The sequence below is a fragment of the Formica exsecta genome, unplaced genomic scaffold, assembly GCF_003651465.1.
Source record: "Formica exsecta isolate Colony F162 unplaced genomic scaffold, ASM365146v1 scaffold80, whole genome shotgun sequence".
Classification (NCBI taxonomy): Eukaryota; Metazoa; Arthropoda; class Insecta; order Hymenoptera; family Formicidae; genus Formica; species Formica exsecta.
In genome coordinates, this window is record NW_021853570.1 from 2,516,786 (window position 1) to 2,538,087 (window position 21,302).

General features: G+C 30.2%; 2 protein-coding genes across 2 annotated transcripts in view; both read right to left on the minus strand.

Moving 5' to 3' along the window:
• LOC115244146 (glutamyl aminopeptidase-like) overlaps window positions 1-6,129 on the minus strand; it is a 9,952-nt gene extending 3,823 nt beyond the window's left edge. Inside the window, exons 1-7 of the mRNA XM_029821566.1 lie at window positions 5,551-6,129; window positions 3,140-3,741; window positions 2,055-2,525; window positions 1,638-1,821; window positions 1,144-1,303; window positions 782-863; window positions 7-151 (exon numbers count right to left, since the gene is read on the minus strand). Of these exons, the coding sequence (XP_029677426.1) occupies window positions 7-151; window positions 782-863; window positions 1,144-1,303; window positions 1,638-1,821; window positions 2,055-2,525; window positions 3,140-3,732 (1,635 nt within the window). The 5' untranslated portion in view covers window positions 3,733-3,741; window positions 5,551-6,129. The remainder of the gene's footprint in view (window positions 1-6; window positions 152-781; window positions 864-1,143; window positions 1,304-1,637; window positions 1,822-2,054; window positions 2,526-3,139; window positions 3,742-5,550) is intronic.
• Window positions 6,130-6,280: 151 nt separating this feature from the next.
• The window catches only part of LOC115244153 (UDP-glucose:glycoprotein glucosyltransferase-like), a 22,732-nt gene continuing 7,710 nt past the window's right edge, over window positions 6,281-21,302 (minus strand). The window contains 9 exon segments of the mRNA XM_029821582.1: window positions 6,281-7,430; window positions 7,749-7,987; window positions 8,228-8,435; window positions 8,849-9,000; window positions 9,259-9,407; window positions 9,525-9,641; window positions 10,125-10,309; window positions 19,751-19,848; window positions 19,850-19,916. Coding sequence (XP_029677442.1) covers window positions 7,283-7,430; window positions 7,749-7,987; window positions 8,228-8,435; window positions 8,849-9,000; window positions 9,259-9,407; window positions 9,525-9,641; window positions 10,125-10,309; window positions 19,751-19,848; window positions 19,850-19,916 — 1,363 coding nt within the window. The 3' untranslated portion in view covers window positions 6,281-7,282.

Sequence of the window (21,302 nt, forward strand, 5' to 3'; positions counted from 1 at the left end):
TTTTACCTTCAGTATAGGATAATGATGTTTCGTTGTCCAAGCCTTCATCATCTGTGCTATACTAAATTCTTTTTTCTTTTGGATTGGCAATTTATCATGGGCAGTTTGCATAGCTGTCCAGAAATTGTCGAGAGTTGCAGATCTATATTTACTAAATTTGTAAAATTTAACATTATTTGCAGTAAAAACATTGTATAATTTATTTTAGGATAAAATATAATTTTACTATCTAATTTTACACACAATAAGAATTAAGTTACAATAAAATTTACATAAATGCATTTTTTCTTCTTTAAATTTGATATGTAGCTTTATTTTCTATTTTTTTTTAAATTTTAGTAAAGATAAATATAATTAAAAGTATTAAAAATGAATGAGTGAATAGGGCAACGTCTTCTGTTAAAAGGTAAATGGACGTATTAGGTAAATTAGAATAGATGGAAAAATACGTGAATGAAGAATAAATAGAATAATAGGAAATAATGCATGGAGAAGCAAATGGCATAAATAAATGAATAGAGCAGAATATAAGAACCATTTTATAATAAAAACAAAAACAATAAAGGAAATAATTGTTCTATAAAATTATATTAAAATTACAAAATTAAATTAAATTAAATTAAAATTAATCAAATTAAAATTACTCTATTTTATAATAAAGGAAAGCACACATACACAAAACAAAGAAAACATTCTATATGGAATATTTAATTATCATATGTATTATATCAGATTCTTTAATCTGTAATTATATTATTATAATTATTAAATAATTACTTACTAGGTGTTAAAATATATTTCGATACCCTTCTTAAACACATCATCAGAAAGTACATGTTGTAACATGCGCAAAACTGCAAGCGCTGTAACGATTTACATTATAAATGTAATTAGAAATGTTTAAGATAAATCTCTAAAATAAATTTTAGCGTTTATAAACACGTGAACAAAACTGATTTTTGTAGACAAAAATTAATTTTATAAAAGTTTTTTATATATAATTACACAATATATTTTTTTTATACCAAAATTATATATAACTAAGTTTTAGATAAAAAAACGCTAGTGTTCTCTGTTCTTTTATTATATCTACATTCAGAAATTTATGTAAATAACAATATAATTATATTTATTTAATCTTACCTTTGACGTAATGAGAATGAAAAAAAAGTGAATTAATTTCAGAGGGACTGTTAACTTGCTGTAATGTTAGAGGCTTCATAATAAAATTAGTGTCCAAATGAAGAGATTCATATTGATTTTGGACTATAGATAAATCGATTATCCGGGAATTTGGAAGAATCTAGAAATAAAAATGTTGATATTAATATTAATCAAATAAATATTCCATTAAAACGTATTAGCCGTATGTATAAGTATAGTAATTATAATTTGCTATTATTGTAAATAGATTTACAATTTTTAAATATTATAGTTAAAAAATATAGTAAAAATTTTCCAAAACTTTTACAAGTTCACGAAATTATTCTGGCAATAAATTAAACGTACGTGCAATTTCTGATTGGCCTAGTAGATTTTATAGAAATTGAATAAAATCAAATAAATGATACATTTTTACTTTTAACAGATAAGAGAATTTAATAGAAGTATGAAAAAAATATATAAAAAAAACAGACCTTATTGAGGACTTCTATCCCGATCAACATACTAATACCATCGTTTAACCAAAGATAAGACCACCACGATGAGCTGACCGTATTACCAAACCACTGTTGCATCATTTTGCATGCTAATGAACGCGCTATCTTTATTTTGCACATAATAGGATCATTTTCTTTGTAATAAATGTTATCGAATTCTCTAAAAAGTGTTAAGTTTTTAATATAAGCATGCACAGTTTCATTGTTTTATAATTTAATTATATATTATTTCAAAAGAGAAGTTATTAATTCAAAATATTTGTATCATAAATTCATTGCTAAATCATAATAAATTTTATTTTTAAGAAAAATAAAAACAAAATTTTGATATACTTAAATAAATAAGAAATTTATCTTAAAAAATTTTTAAATATATATAATTACATATATTACCTGAGAATAATGTTTCCCCATTTTGCTATGTCATTGTTTGCCACGTACGGAATTATAACGAACCGTTTCGTATACGATTCTTTTGTTAAATAATTCCATTCGGATTTTAAATACTGTGTGATATTCTTTGCAATTTGTGCTACAAATTCTACATGAGTATTCGCATCATATCTATAATACATAATCAGGACTTTCGGCGACTTTGAATACGAAGTTATAAAGGGAAAGGTATATATACTAAGCATCACGGAATGAGTGGGCATTCTAGGACTAGTCATATAAATTGACCATCGCGCTTCATGCTGGTTGTATATTGTATATACGTCCATATTCGATATGGAATCTACCCCGCTGATAGTAAAATTATGACGTAAAGCAATGTTAAAAGTAGCTTTTAAGTTTGGTTCATCCCAACATGGAAATATTTGACGAGCTCCAAGTGCTTGAAAAAATGTTATAAACATCGGCCACCTACGACATTTTAATAGTCTGCTTAATAAAAATTTTTAACCATTATAAGAACAAAAATATGAAATATTGTAAAATATATAATATAGAATTTATTTTACAAATTTATATATGAATATTTAAAGAACAATTTTCTATGTTCTTTATTTTTAGCATATTATTATTATATCTTTTACTACAACAAATAATAATATTTTTACAGAATGAAATATACACCTTATATAATAGTTTATATAATGTTAATTGGAAAATATTACAAAATAAGCTGGAAATATTTAAAATTTATCTGATATCAAAAATTTTGATTTAATTCTAATATATATCTAACAATAAATTTGAGAGATTTTTATATCTTGTAATAAAAAAATGCGATAAAATCAAGCTTTTCCTCGTTGAAATATTAATTCATTGTTGTTATGTAAAAATATTTGATTTATTGTATTTAAATTTCCAAAAATTTTTTGTATGCTTTTGAAGAAATATATTATATTTTAGTAGTAATATTTCATTAAATGATGTTTTTATAGCTTTTAAGAGATTTAAAGAGATTTGTGAATAAATTGTCTATATAGTGTTTTATAATAATATATTTTTAACATCTCTTAATATTTAATTACCTTGTCGGTGTTGGTGGTGCAATGGTGAACCTTTTATTCGCAATATATTGTACCATATTGTAGAAATTTTCCTCGTTATCAACAGTGCTCTCAAACATCATTTTCAATGTGTATTTTCCTCGTGGCAATTCAGTGTCGAAGTGAAGAACGAGAATGTGGGATTCATAATTATAGGATTTTTTCGTTAAATTACCGATTACGAAGGTTCCTTTATGAAATCGTCGTAATAATGCATAATCATGTATCTTTACATAAGGTCTTTGTGCATGAAAATCTATAGTCCTCGTTGGACGAAGGGTTATGAAGTCGATATTAATATTCCCATAAATAATTGGAATTTTTTTTTCCTTAACAATTGGAACGAGCCAGATATCATAGTGCTTCGGTATTGTATAATTTGATAAACGATAATTATTATTGGTATCGTTGATGATGTCCTCCGGTAAGAGAGCATCCGGTAGACGACTTAAATTGTCATGGGTGTCGGGAAAATATGTTTTAAGATTGGAATAATCGATAGAATTATATGACGCACTAATGATTATTAGTCCGCTATTTAATAACAGTGTTAGAAATGCCGTGCCCGTTTTCATTTTAGTTATCTGCAAACATTTTTTATTATTTTTTTTTGTTAAAAAAATACGAATAAAATGCAAGAGAGTGAAAAGGAAATGGATGGATAAATACAAGGAAAATTATAGTTACTTTTATCAAGAAGATATATAATTAATATAAATTTATAATATAAGATATATAATTTAGAATAAACTAGAAATTTTTGTATGAAACTTTAAAATACATAATGTGCTAAGCTCTTATTCACATTTGCGCTAATAATATAATTAATTTTATTTTTGAGACTTACTTTTCGCTAATGTAATTTTAACTTTACTAGATATTCTGTAATAATAAATTGCTGCACATTACGCGCCATAGACAGACAATAAAAAAACAATAATAACAAAATTGATATCATCTAATAAAATATGTTATACAAAGGAGGAAGAAAGGGGAAAAAATATATTTTTTAATTATGATTTATATTATGACTTTCTGATCTATATATCCTATATATGTATATATGCACAAATTATTCCGAAAATAATACTATAAAATAGCAAAAAAATTACCGTAAAATTATATAGGTATTACTTTGTTATTGTTGATAAAACATTTATTAAAAATAGCATCTATTTGATATTAAACAGATGCTAAAATTTATTTGTTTAATGCTATAAAGTTTATTAACATTTTTTTTACTGATATTACATATATATTTTTATATAGCAAACTGTATCATTCATCAAAGCAAAATTTCTCAAGATCTTTATAATTATTTTATAATTATTTATCATTATTTAATATTTATATAAAGTTTTTTATATTTATTAATTCAAAATTAATGAAGTAAAGGGAAATACACACATTAGATATAAAATTCGTCGTTTCGCGAGAAATTGAAATTTATAAATATGATCATAATAGAGCAGGATATTTATCAATATGATATCTTCAAGGTACCTTCGGTTTATATCTTTTTTCTGTGAGGGAGATAAATATATATTAACCGAACGAAATGCAAACTATGTCTATGACAAAAACATTTTTATCGCACAAATATTTTAATTTCGCAATTCCTCTCATTGTATGTAATATTAATAACAATTAAATGGGAAAACTGGCAGATAAGAGCCAAGGGGCGGGTATTGGTACGCAAACTTATTATTGTTAAATTTTATTAACAAATGTGCAAAATGTATATTTCGGACCGTTTTTTGGTCCATTTTCAACATGGATATAAATATATAAAGATTACATTGGAATTTTAAAATCTGATATACGCAATATATTTGTTGCAATCAAATTTCAAAACTTCCGAAACATACATTTTTAATGCACATTTGTTAACAAAATTTAACAATAATAAGCTCGCGCACCAATATCCGCGCCTTGGCTCTTATTTATCAGTTTTCCCACTTAATTGTTAGTGCTCTGAGCCTATTGCTGTTATTATTAATATTAATAAATTTATAATATATATGGATGCATTTCGAAAATATCGTAATCGTATAGATCAATTCAGGCTAATATCGAGATATGAATTATAAATATATTGCTAATTTGATTAATTTGATAAAGTACTGACAATTTAAAATAAAAGTTTCGGTTACATACATTTTAAGCTAATATAAGATTTCTAGTATTGCAGTAAGAATAATGTATGTGTGCGATGGACGCGATATAAAACTGCTAACAAAATTATATCTGATATATTAAGTCTTTAATTTGACGTATTAGTCTTTTAATCTAAACTGTAAATCCTTTAAAAAGAGAGTTTAAATTGTGTATATGTTTTTTTGTACTTAAAAAGGATATATGTCAATGCAAGTATTTTGCTTTTGATAACTCACCCTGTATGTGGATAATATATACCGACTGAAGTATTTCTTTGCAACGATTAGCTGCAGTTAATTCATTATCATTAAGAACTGCTAATGCCAAAAGGATATCTATATAATCGCGCGATATTATCACTCGAAGAGACTGCCGAAAACTGACAACGCTATCGGTACCTAATGTTATTATTTATAAGTACGCAATGTTACGTATGTAAATTCTAAGGTCGTTGACGATCGTTTGGTCAACAAACACAATCGAATGTCAATACGTAAGACACAAATAGACTTATAAATTTAAAATAATATATATCTTTCTTGTAAAATTAGTATTTCTAAAAGAAAGACAAGTTAACAAAAAATTCTATTTCATATTTTTATAGTTTTTTCTTCGTAAAAAATTATTCACATGACTTACTCACAGCAATTCACTATACGTACATCTTGTATAAAATAACAAGATGTTTAAAAGCAACGAATTTCTTTTTTTATACATTTTTTGGTCCTAATCGAACCAGTTTATCGATTAATCTGTACTAACTCGCGTGTGCTTTTATTAAATCATTATAAAATTTAATTTTTTAAGCCTTACGCATACATACAGACATATATAAAAGAAAAATTGTAAATATTTCTTAGAGGAATTTAATATATGTTCTGAAATTCTTTTATAGATCCATTTTAAGAATTGTGAGGAATGTATTTCATAAGAATTCTAATCTAGTCCAACTTGTGTATCATATATAAATTTATTCATAATTTTATTTTTGTCTAATGTGTACGTACACGTGATAAACAAATAAGAAATAGCAATTTTTACACGTATTTGTGTCTCTATAATGATTTTTAACAGAATAATCTCTTGATTGCTAACAATAAGATAAAAGCAATATAAGCAAGAAAATAATAGAAAAAAAGCAAAACTAGTTGAATGGTTTCAAGTGAACTAACATAACACGTATGATATCGGAGTATGAAAATTCTTTTTATAGTGATCGATTAGTTTTGAAAATAAATTACAGAATTTCGAAATGTGTACGTGTTTACATTGATTATTTTGGTATCAAATAAAATAATATATATTTTGTATTATACAAAATATCCTGCAAAGATTATAGAAATTTGATATGTAGACACTCATCTGTCTATACTACAAATTATGCAATCAGAGAGTTTGAGTTTATTTAACAGAATAAATCTCTTATTTCATCTATATTTTTTCTATGTTTCTGTATATACAATGATACTTTATGAACGACTTACTGGTGACATTTACTGAGATATAAATGTCATTTTTAAACTAATATTAATCACAATATTCATCTTGGAAATAATTAACACGGTCATTTATAATGCGAGGAACAATTATAATATTTGTTATAATTGTTGCAATTATGATAATTAAGGGATACAGCTTAGCTTATATAACTACTTATAATACATAAATCAAATTACATAAATCAAATAACAAAAGGACTATTCACATCTAAACGTAACACGTTGTACGAATGTTGTTGACTGAGTTCGTGTATTTGTTCACGAAGCTAAAAGACAAAAAAAAAAGAAAGAAAAATAATAAGAGTTTAATATAACGCACGTATGCTGCCTTCGCGCGTGAGACAATCATTTCATCGTTCTTATTCGATAAATTGTCGTAACGATTGCGAGACTTTTAAAATTATCTTCGATGCACGCCGCGCATCTCTTATATCACGACTACACCACGTATAGTTATAACGGTGGTGACTTATTGCGCTAGCGCTTTGCACTGTTTACAATTTTCCATTCGTTCGTTAAATTCCTCTATCTGTAGCGTCATCTCGAAGAATTTGTATTTGTCGTGGATATTTCGCGTGGCGGTGCGTAAGATGTTCTGGGGGCTCGCACCAGGTTCTGCAAATAGACACATCACATTATTTTAGTAAGAGATAAGTGGCATGAAATAATATATGAAATGGATACAAATAATATTCTTAATTATGCGTGTATATTGTTAGGAAGAATTTATAAAATTTATAAATTTCTCTTTAAGTCAGAAAACATAGAAACTTAAAGGTCTATTGAAAGATAAACTTAAAGATCTACTAAAAGATCTCTCAAGAATGTAGATGTTAGGACTCTAAAAATAAAAATTTCTAACGTCCCCTGACAACATACGTTATTTTAAGACTCAAGAATAATTGAGTTGCATAAGTGAAATGCATAAATAAGAAATATCGAGATGCGCCGACAAGGCAGTCTTGTCGAGCGAGAGAGCCCAAATTCTAAGATTATGGACTTTAACAACTCCATCTATTTGCATGAACGTGCTTTCCACTTGGGAATACTCGAAACCCTTGGGAATTCCCTCCATCAGGACGTTAACTACGTCCTTAATAATCGCTACAGTAGTGAGAATAACTAATATCGAGAAGAGAAACGTGCATATTGGATCGACTATGCTCCACGTTGGCTGAAATTTAAATTGATGTTTTACCTAATAGTATTTTAAGAGAACACTGTATAACATTTAAATTTATTCGTCGAATTACACACACATATATATTGTTTAATTTTTTATATGTAAAAAATAAATATAATGGACATAATAATAGGAGTTTTTAAGATCAAATCTTTAATTTTTGTGAATAAAAATTATGAAAATATGTGTGTAATTCATAATAAATTACATTAATGAAAGTTTGTTTGATACCTTAAAATAAATAATTAATGCAGCAATGAATACTCCCACACTTTGAATAAAATCGCCCAAAACATGAATGAAGGCGGCGCGCACATTGATATTTTTTTTCGAATGTTCCCCTTTGAGATCATCATCGAGCACATTTTCCACGTCATTATTCTCACCGTGATCGTGTCCACCGTGACTATGGCCATGTTGATGCAACGACAGGCCCATTCTACAATGCCAAATTGTTTACTGTATACATCTCTCTTTAAGAAGAGAAAATGCAAGTGCAGTTTCGAAAATTCTACTACAATTGATACACTGCATTTAAATATTTGCGTACATTTTTAATGAATCTTTTAAATTAAATAGCTGGCATATAATTCTGTCAACTCTTGTCTCAGTCAATTCTTAAAACATAAATTTCTCATTAAAAATGACAGATTTATATTATAACTCTCTGACTACCATTACCGGTGATTGCTTAGAATGATTCGATTGACGTTGCATTATGCGCATTATAATTCCGATTGTTATTGAAATTTTGGAAACAAACAATATTATGAATTATATTATACGTGAAAGCTGTCGCAAAACCGCGCAAAGCATTAAATAAATATTATCGTTAATAGGGGTATCACTAACACTAGATTTACCGCAACACCAACTGCAGATGTGATTAGCATCACTGTCGCATTCAACTCGAAATCTTTGTGGACAATCCTTTCAATCGCGAGGTAGAATAAAATGCCAGTGACCACCCATATTAATAAAACCGAAGTTAACGCGCCGATAACCTGAATTAACATATAAAAAAATTTATTAATTTTAACACATACACCTGATTATTATTAATCTCTATTTATATTAAGTTCATGATTTTTATTTATTGTTAACATTTATCATATTTTCTGAATTAAATTTGTTATATGTATATAAAAAAGAGCATTATTATAATTATATAATATTGCATATATAATATATATTAATATAAATTTGTCGTTTTTTATTAATATTTACTATTTAAGATTATATATTATATATGTACTACTTACTTCTGCGCGATACCAACCAAAAGGCATTTTCCTGGTGGCTGGTCTGCCCGCCACCCAGATAGAAAAGAGAGATATCATAAATGATGCAAAATCAGTCAACAAATGCGCAGCATCGGTCGCTATCGCCAAACTATTCGATAATACTCCGCCTGAGGAGAGAAGTTCACGAATAAACGACACAATTAAACGCCTGCCTTCGTAAATAAATTCTACAAAATATTTCTTTGTGCTTTGATAAGGTCATCAGGAATTTTGTTTTATATTACCGATGATTTCTGCTATCATGAAAATGACGCAGAGCACACTGGCGATCAACAACTTCTTTCGGGCCTTCTTGTCAATCTCCTCGTTTCTCTCCCTGTGACAATGATCTTCCGGGGATACTGAAAATATAAAAAGAGAGTGAATAATATTTATTCAAGAAAATAGTTCAAAAATTTTAACTCTTACATAATTATTAAATATCACAATTATTTTGCAAGATATATATTATGCTACAAATTTTTAAAGCGGGCATTATAGATGCAAATTTCTCTGCATACATTAACTTTATTTAACATATGACCCATATTTATCACACATATACACATATAAATATATTTAACTTACATTAAAATGACTTTTAATTACATATGCACTATTCAATATTCATTTAATTATTACTAATTTTTATTTATCTTTTTAATATAATAGCAATTTTTGGGTTTTTCTGGAAACTTTTTTTATTTTTATTTAAAAAGGCCAATTAAAACAATATTTTTTATAAATATTAATTATTATTATTTTTCTTGTTCTAATATTTTTTATTTTTTTAAATATATCGTCACACACAACTATTTGTCAAATAAAATATACTTAAAACGTACTCTGATTCTGCTGACAGTCCATAACTGCATTTTCATCAATAGAACTCTTCACCACCGTGCAACAGCCTGATAATTTTCCATGAACGCAAAAGATCACCTTCCGCGGCGACATTTCATTCTCCTCGTCTTCATTATTGTTTGGCGGAATGCTTGTTCCGTAGCCATAAATCGCTTTATCCTTGAATCTGTAATAAAAAGAATATTTAACTTTGTCATAAACACGTCGCTTACTTTAATCGCTTTCAATTGTTAAACAAAACGCTTTTGATTATGATTTCTTATTTATTAAAAAGATATTGTTTTACTTTTTTTTTCCCAATCTTATCGCGTGAACGCTGTCCATTCTTTCTTTCATGTTACGTAACGAAAAAAAGTGATTATTTGTTAAATAATTGCATACAAATCGTTGCTAAGGATCTAGAAATGAGGAAAAGTCTAATATTTGTGTTGAGTCACTATTTCTTAATAGATAAAGCTAGTTTCGTCTTTCAGGCATTATTTTATCAGTTTTATTTTATTGAAATCTTTTCCAATATACACCGAAATGATTTCAATGACAGTTAATTCGTCGATCAACGAATTACGATTTGGAATCACGTAGATTAATTATCTCTGATATCCTATGGTTCTCTCTCTCTTTCTCTCTCTCTCTCTCTCTCTCTCTCTCTCTTATATTATCTTAGATAAAATTTATATGTAGATACGACTTGTATACGCGCTTACCTACGTGATAAAGAGAAATGATATAAACATTTATGAAAAAAACAACATTTTGTTTCCTGATCAGAATCTGCAAAGATTTATTGAAAATTTACAATTCGCGTGCACAACTTTATTAATTAAACTTATATAACATAAGTTTTTTTTTAGTTTTTTATTAAAACGTTAGGCGGATTTTTCTCAAAATCCACAAATATATAGAAAAAAGAAGTCAGATAAAAAAAATGAAGATGTATACATTAATATTATGGTAGGAATATATTTTCATTATATCTTAATTAAACAACATTCTATCATAATTAATTCCATAACGAATATGATGAGAACGCTTGAATTTATAATATGTATTGTTGACAATGTTACACACGCTACGCTTTAATACGGTAACATGGTATTAAATACGGGTTACAGTTCTTATCGCGTTCTACAGAATACCATTATCTATCAACTAGATATCGAGATGATGCCGTATACACAAATATATGTATCTCTCGTACACATACATTCCCCTATCACTGGCTATGATTCAACGATGACGAACGATGCCGTGTGCAAAACCACACGATTGAAAATTATCGATAAAGACAATGCTTCATGTTATGTGCATTATTATATTGAAAAATGCACGAAAAAGATGAATAAAGTCAAATCTGAATCTTTCTCTCTTTCTCTCTCTGAAACAGAGAGATACACATATATATTTGATTTTTTTTAATTAGATAATTTAATGCATGTACAGAGTTTAATTTAAAACTTTATATAAAATATTATTATATACATATATATGATGTGTGTGTATATAATATACGTTTATATTTCAATTAATAATGTGGAGTTTTTAGATATTGTAAGATTGATCTGTGAATTGTAATAATTAATCGTCCTATTTTTTTCATAACGAAATTAAGTCATTAAAGTATGAGACTTATAATTCTCATCATATCGCGGATTATTAATTTCAATTTTTGTTCGCACCCTGATTTGAATTAAATCTGCACAATATTTGTATTCTTTTAACGGAATAGCCTTGGTCTCCATGGAGGCCACGCTATCCGATTTCGAGGATTTGTCCTTCGGTTAGACTAACCGAGAACTAATTACACCGTGACCAGATTTTTACGTGGATGGCTTCCATCGCTAAATCAAGGTGATCTTAGAAGCCCTTGAGTTTATAAGAGATGTGCAAGAATAATGGAAGGGCGATATATTTATCTTGAGAGTTGCGAAGGATATGTCTCGATAAAAGTTTCCCTTAAAATACGTTCGCCCCATTCGGTTTATCTTATTTTCTCCTACATGCTCGTCGATCAATGCGGAAGTGATAAACAGCTTTACAACTATACGGAAATTTCTCGTTTACTATCTTTTAAATAAAATCAATTTTTCTTGTATTGGATTTATCGATTTCCCAAAATTGATTATTTTGTTGTTGACAAGGAGACACAGACAATATTTCTCTCTCATTCTCTCTCGCAGCAATTACCATATTAAAAAATTGGCATTTATTCCAAAGTTTATCTAACAAAATAAGAATTATTTCCCTTCAGATCGTTCACTTGAATCATACTGTGCAAACGGTTGAATAATTTACATGGATTATTACCGCAAGCTCCTGGATAACCAGGTGGATTAAATCGACGACGATCGATTCGCTCCATGCATCGCCGTCGTCGTTATATCCGACACCATATTAGTTTCGTATTAATTATACTGTAATAATACGAGAAGAGAGAGAATCGCTCTCATGGACGTCGACAAGATGTTTTATAGAAAGTCAAAAAATAGTTGATGAAGAGTGACATAAGCTAGAATGACGGAAATTCTATAAAATTATTAGTTTCCTAATTTTAAAAAATTTCTTAGTATTTAATGAAACTTGAAAAATGTAAAAACGGAAACTAGATAACTGACAATTTCAATGAAAATAGGATTTGTAATCAAATGCACTTAATGCAAAAAACATAAAAATTCTCAAAAATGCGTTAATATTGTTTAAAGCAAAGGAGTACTTTTTTGAACTTTCTAACTAATTACTCTGAAAAATTCGAGAGATGCGAATGCATTTCTCGTTGTGGCGCCTATGATCGTCTCAGAATCGTATAATCACGATCACGCACGTGGCTACATCCTCCCGGCGACAAAACGTAATCGTTATAGCTGTAAAAATATTTGCTTTGCAAATGCTGTCACTTGGTATTTAACATGAAATAAAACGTATATCGACTTAACTGGACGGGTATGTTCGACAAAGATGAATTAGCTCGTAAAATTGAAACAAAACAAATTTCGCTGGGTGGACAATATAATGTAATTGCACTTACAATTTTGTATAGATTAGAAATTTTTTTATATTTTTATAAGATGTAATACGCGCGATATAATATCGATAATTACCGATCAAAAAAATTTGTGGCGTGGATGCGGTTTTACAGGCAGCACGTTCTGACGAGAAAGAGAAATCTTATCTGAGAACCGCGAACGCAATTAAACCGCGATCGTGCTTTAAATGCTCATTCATCCCGTAACCGATCGACAGCTGATCTCAGCAAGTCTTTAAAGAGGATAGTCCAACAAGATTATCTGTTTATCGGATACTACTGTCTGATGAATTTGTCATATGACACGGTTAAGTCAACAACTCATCACTTTATCACGCATACCTATTACTGATTTTTTAAAATATATTTTTGTAAAAGATCGTTTATAATTTTTTTAAATATATTTTATATTATAAATATATTTATATTATAATATATTTATAAATACATAGAAAAAATCTTGTTACATTATATATAGGAGAAATTTTATTATTTTAACCGAATGTGTAACTGCTTCTTAATCAATCTAGCATATACTTTTATTTTATTTCCAATTATTTAATAAATGAATGAATACAAGTCCATTCATGCTTTATGCAGATTGCTATGTGTAAACGGGTCGACAAAAGACATGAATATCAAAAAGTATTTCAAGGCTACGTTTTGAAGGCTCACGAACGCTAAAGCAATGTTTTCGGGTCACTCAAAACCGGTCCTGTTATTCCGACATTTCCATCAATATTATAGGAAATACTCTGTAACGAATAAAAACGAAGCGCGAAGATCATTAAAACATGCGCTCCTTTCTCTTATCATCTTCGCATAAATAATGAATAATTCCTAAACTATGCTTTACGGTTTACGACATAAATAGTGTTGCAATTTTATCTAAGTTCGATATACGGTATGTATTAAAAAAACATCTTGATCTTGCGGGGAAAACCAGAAAATGGAACAACAAACAAATTCCACGAAAGTTACCATGGGCAGAACGCGAAACGAGATGATCGTCCTCGTCTACGATTTCCTAATCGGAATTTTATTTCATAAGAGAAACTTTTTCGCGCACGAAAAAATCTCGGATCTCGTATAAAGATCAACTTAAAAGAAGATATTACGTAAAAAAATAACCTCGCTTTCTATCAAATAAAATTCTATACAAAAAATTGCACGTGTTATCTCGGATTGAATATAAACAATCTTTGGGAAACATCTGATCTGTTATTTTTGCGCACGAGAGAATTTGTCCCAACGGCTACGCTCGACCAGATTTAACGGAAAGAATCGTATGTTTTTTTTTTTTTTTTCTTTTTATTAATACTCGCTAAACTGGTTGCACGACCTCGCATTATGTTGGAGATCTTGTCGCGCGTGCGGCAAAGTGAAGGGGAATTTCTCGCGGCCTTGTTATTTGCACAGAACTATATTGCATGCCGCGCACACATGGTAATTGCGGTAATTTTGGCAATCAGCGCGCCGGTATTTTCCGACGCTTTTTATTCCGAGATGCGAAGAGACATTGCCCGGGGAAAGAGAAATCGAAGGGAGAAGCTTTCTCGTGTCGACGACACATCAACAGGTGAGTCTCGTCGAATGATGACTCGTTAACAATTATACGTATGGCGCTGCTATTGCTATCGCGACAAACGGTAAGAACATTTTTCATAATCTTTCCCCGATAACGAGATACTCTCGGATATTTCTATCGGATTCTCCAAGAAACTCTGCTGCGCAATACTGTATTCGGCATGATGTAATAATACATACTTCACAAATATACAAATTTCACAAGACCTGAAAACAATAAATAATATACGCGTTGTAATTTTCGCGGAGATTTCTGTTAATAATTCAAAAATAATTTGACACTTTGAGCTTTTTCCATGTAAGACAACTTTCGCTTTGGATATAAATAAGGAAATTGTCTAAGACTTTTCATGCGATGCTTGTGAATCATCGTGTAGACAACGTGTTATCAAAAAACTGCAATGATTAACGACACACTTGCAGGCACATAATTTCTCAAACTCCTCTCGCAGAACATTATTTTCCAATAAATTCCAACTAACGATCATGTTCCATATATTTTCTGTCTGCTATATGTACATGGTTCGCAGGAGAGAGTGCCTCTCGAGAATGTATCCGCGTAATAAAATATCACATATTTCAACAGTACTTCAAAAAGGATGAAGGAATCGAAACGTGGAATACGTGGAATGTATCTGAAGAGATCAATTGTACGATTGATTTTCCAAAAAACACTTCAATCGATTCCATCCCACTCAAGATTCTAACAGGGATATTTTTTTAAAAATCTAAAAAATTAATTCACGAATCACGTGAGAACAATTAGACACGTGACTAATCAAAACATGTCCACAGATATCAAATACAGCTCCGAAATAGAGTGAACCAAAATATTGCATAAATAACATTTATAAACCACATACCGGAAATAATAATAGTCTCCCGAAATTACTTCACGATCTCGCGAAATTTTTGCCGATCTCGCGCCGATCTCTCTGTTTTTACAACGATTATTTCAATCGTGAAACCGCGTCTCTCGCCTGTCACGCGCCGCGAAAGTAACGAAGGGAATACACAAAGAAAACTCACAGCTTGATCTTTTCGTCGTCCATGATCGAACTTTGACAGAGATGAAGAGATCGCGAGTCCAGTAGTCAGCTCGCGGTCTGCCACCAATGATCGCGCGATGAAATGGCACAATTCTTCCTCGAACAATCCGCCGTTTTGTCGAATCGTGAATGCCAGACGCCAGAAAAAAGAAAGATGAGAAGAAACGCGGGTGGAGGCGGCGGCGACGAGAAGTGAAACTATGTGCGTAATCAGCAAAGTCTTGTAACGTTATTGTCTTTTCGTCCCCCGGACCGTAAAGACGCGAGTGATGAACACGTGTCACTTGTTAAATGCGAACAACGAAAGTCCAGCCACGACATATCCGTGTCTTTCGTTGGAAGAGGACCCACGTCCGGCTCGGGCCCCTTCGTCCAACAGATAAAACGATTAACATCGAGAGGCCTCTCAGTCCATCTCTGTTTCTCTCTCTCTCTTTCTTGTATTTCTTCCTTCTCGATCCCTCTGTTTTTTCTCTCAGTTGGTCTGTCCTTATCGCAAACTTCCTCCCACTCAATGATGTCCCTCTCTCTTCCTTTCTATCTCTGCTCTTTTTCTGTCTCTGTCTGTTTTTTCTGTCTCCGTTTGATGAAGATATGTCTCGTCATAATCGAGACTTCGTCCCACACTTAAAATTCGAGATATGTAAAATGTTTCAATAGCTTATAACGTTAAATGCCTTTAAGGTCTCGTTTGAAAAAATAATTTGAATGTGAAAATATTATACATGGCTAAAAAAAATAACTGTTCTTTAGATGAAGGTCCTTTTCTTCTTATATATACGCTGTTCAGTCTTTGAAATTTAAAAGTAATCTCGGAGTTTGAAATAAGACACACTTAGCACATTTAATACACTTTGATACATTTCGAAACGCGAATTTTGGAATCTAACGCTTCAGTATTCTTGAATCTACGTTCATCATCTGTATGTTAATAAACGAATCGGCCGTTTATTAGATCCGCAATGGATTTAAGAATCGCGCGAATGACTCGTGCGATTTATCGACGAGCACGTTGCGATCGATTGTCATTCATCTTTCTCGTCTTCAACAACAATCGAACTATTTCCGATACTTGTTTTATCACGTTCATTCGAGAATCTTGAACTCGAGATATTCGGAAACGGGTTTTTCAAGAAATTGCTCGTCCAGTCTCGTGCAATATCTTTTTTTTCACGATTTTTTAAAGAGAACGATCTCCTCTTGAAGCTCGGTGATGTATTTCTCTCTACAAAAGATCACCGAGGTAATCGTAAAACAAGAGATTAATCCCATTAAATCTCCAGTGAACGAGACAACTCGGCGATTAGCGATCATGCCGTGGATCGCGGATCGAGACTGAACGAATGGAGAACGTGAAACGAACGGGAAACGTTTGCCACGTAACTTTCTACGTCCAGGAAAAGAGGCATTGCCGGCGCACGTGCTGCACGAACAATAAATCGATTCAGAGATTGTTGTATGCGTGCTGATTGCTCGAGGAAGCGGATTACGGAGCGGAGTATATCTCCTGAATAGAATGCAACCGCGCTAAATTGTAACAGCTGATGCTTTGATTAGCGCAATCGATCTCTAAAGAACTGATTTTAAAATTTTCAAAACGAACGTCCAAGCATCACGAGCAATTTTTTTGTCAATGATGATAAACTAATCTTATGAAGTCTTACAAGATGATACAGAAATTCAGATGGAAAGATTTTGGCATTTTTCGATAAAGATTTCAATATAAGGAGATTGGTGTAGATTTTCAAGTTTTCAAAAAAGATACAATTACATGGAGAAAAGAATAAACAACAAATTTACATAAATAAACGAGCGGGTAAATAGATAGAGTTTAAATATTACAAACATTCTTAAAAAATACATATATATGTTTTTTGTACGATTGTATCATATGCTACATGTTATGCCAGCACGTACAATTGCTCCTCTTCTGAAATATCTTCTGAAATATGAATATCGATGTAACATCTATATATTTATATGAAAAAGAGACAAAAAGGAGAGTCCAAAATAAAATTTTTAAAAAGAAGGCAGCACAATTCCTTGTACGTTCTTTTCTTTTCATTAATAATTTAGATTAAATCAAATTAAGAGAGATAGCAATAAGTTAAATTAAAACAAAACTAATGCTACTAAAAATGTTCTTTTAAGTTTTAGTTATATAATTAATTTTTTTTTATTTTGTTATACGAAAATCATATACATATCCGCATATTTTAAATATGGCATAAAGATTAAATAACCGTAGTTCTAAATACGCATGATATAAATACGAAATATTAAAAGTTATGCATTCAGTATATTTTTCGAATGCAGATGGTTTCACATCACAATCGATAATCATATATGTGCAAATACATGTTTTAAAATAACTAGAAAAACACCAATGTGTGAGGCTATTAAACTTTATCAAATAAGCTCTAAAGGTATATGTATAAATTGTTTTAATAATTGTTCTCTTATTATATAAGACCTTGAAGGAGGTCTTTTAAATTATCGATAAGTGTTTAAACTGATAAATAGAGATGAAAGTCAACACAATATAATGCGGAAATTTTAATTTCGATCATAGTTGATCTACAAATTAATTAACAAATCTTCAAATAAACAAATTTATATATTTTGAAATTGCGGCACGTGATTATGTAATTGAAAGCATTATTGAATTAAAATCTTCATTAGTTAATTGTAATTAAATTGGAATTATATTTGTCGAAATAAAATTAAAATTTCACAAACATGAGAAAGTGAAAGAACGCAATATAAATTTTTTTTTTAAGTTGTAAAGACTTTTTGAATAAGAAGATATAAGAGAGAGAAAGAGTATAATATATTAAATTTATTATTTACTCGTCGTCGATGCAGCTCAAGTCCATTTTCGCGGTGGCCAACATTCCGGTGCTGAAACGAGAACTATCGAGTGTCGGCTAGTGCGACAATGTTTTGTAATTCTTTCGGCGGTATATCGCGAGATTGGGAGTAGGGTTCCGTGCAACACAATTGGATACTTGGAGCTGTATTTTTTTTTTAATTTATACGGAACCGTGAAAAATGTTAAAGTGTCAATCAGAAAGAAATAATATTTTTCAAAAAATGACCTTTCTCTCCCCGCCCTTTGTCTCTCACAAAATAAATATATAAACACGATCATGCAATAAAAAAACGCTATAAAATGTTCATAGAATATTTAACGATTGGGCATGTCCCTGACGTTGCGCACAATTTAGCGCACAATTAAAATTTTTTAAATATAATATACTACGTTTGTATTATGATTGTAATGTTGTATTATGATAGTAATGATTATAATGTTAGCCTGAAGCTATGTGAAATTATTGTAAATATTAAATATTAACAAATTCCTGATGGCATTCAGCCAACAAACAAAATTGTTTTCTATTTATTATATGTTTCTATTTTTTGCCAAGAAGATGTTTGGTCGATATCCCATAACTGTCATGATCGAGTTTCAATTATAGATGAATTATTAGAGTATTTCCGATACCGTAAAAAAAACTTGATAATATGAAAGAATTTATTAATTTTATTCTATCAATTATTTTATTTTATCAGGACTCCCTTTTCTGTAAAATTAAATTTCGATTTCACAATATACACAATCATATACACAAAAGAATTGATTTAAATATTTATATATTTTCTCCTATTTAGTTGTTTCTTTATTCGCGGTCTTAACGAATGTTATTAAATTATTTGAATTTAAACTTAACATATTTGTTTAAATTAAAACATTATATATTATTTTATCATAAAGAACATATTTATAAAAAAAAAACAAATATACATTTTATGTGCATGATTGTCAAATACTTGACAAACTTGTCTATGAAGCTCATGTAAAGTTTTGTCAAGTGAGAGGAATTAATCGAGATTCTCTCTGTTGTGTAATAACAATAATAACACAATATACTATTATCGAAGCGTGACTTACTCATTGGCTTTGTTGTTTCGCTCAGCAATCTCTTGTTTCACAAAGCTGTTTCCGCTGTTTTCCATATCGCCCTGAAGTTACGAGGCGGATCGCGGATCGTCAATCGTTGGCGAGGAGGAACGTGAACGATGCGGGCGCGCGGACAATTGACAGAGGCCAAGCCGAGACGAGCCAAGTTGATCAGCGGCAAATCCGCGACAGCGCGTGGGTTACGATGCGTCGGGAGATGTCATTAGATGTGCGTGCGGCTTGGCTCTCTCCTGACGTGTTTACATATAAATATTATGAACGCGAGCGAGAGGCGGGCGAGGCGCGCGCAAGACACGACGATGACCCGGATCGGTGTCCGTTCGATTATCTTCTGTCCGTTTAACAAAGGCGCTTCTCTGATTTAATGCAGATGATGCAAAATGATCGATCTGCGTCGTTCCAATTTCACGCGTCCATCAATCCAGAGAATCGGGACAAATATGATATAGAATAAGTTCTTATCGCGAAAAATTGGTTTCTTTTGCGTCGTCAACATACGCTTGATCTTCGATCGCATGATCGTGAACGATAAGACGAAATTATTTCAAACGGTTGTCGTATCGTAATTCTAACGTTTTCACATCGACATGATCGAGATCGAGAATTATCGGATTATCAACGGGAATCTTTTTCGATTTTCTTCGGTCGTTTCGCTCTAATTCGCTTCGCCGCCGTGACCAAAATAAATTCTCTCAAAAGATACAATCATCATTAACGTATGAAATGAACCGTGTCGAAAAATGTACGCTATCTCGTAAAAACTCATCATTAATAATGGGATCAAATATTTTTTACGATCGCGTGAATATTATCTACGAATAAATTTATTCCTACATATGTCGCACATAATGTATCTACTAACTATTAAAAGTCTATTTTTGCTGCTTTAAATTTTTTCTTTCCTTATGTCTATTATATAAAAGGAAAATATCAAAGATATTTTACAAATGTTACAAGTTTATTCCTTATAGATAACATAGTAGACAATTATAAATCACATTGGTTTAATAACATGAACTGAACATTCATAAATAACTGAAGGAATACTGTATACCCTCAACAATTATCAATTATTGAACTTTACCAATCTTCGCTTCTGAAGCGAATAAACTTTTCTTGAAGAAGTAGTAGTCTTATTCATTATAATACGGAATTTTAAAAACCATAGTTTATGATTATACAAAATATGGGCCTAATAAGAACAAAAGTAAACCCCTTCGGCTTCCAATTATATCGTTATTTCTAAGAGTTTACGAGTATTGATGGCAAGTATTTACACATAAAGTGCCAAATATCAATTACAAAAGTGAAATATGAAAACTGTTATTAATACTTATTAATCTACTGCGAACGGAAATATCTTGTTTTAGAATTTTTCCTATAGAATTTTATAAAATTTTTTCATAAATTTTATATAAATTTAATTTACAATTCTTCGTGTTTCGAGACATCATCGACAATTTCTGCAATAAAGAGCAAACGTAAAAATTTCGTGAAAAAAAATACACACTATATATATATA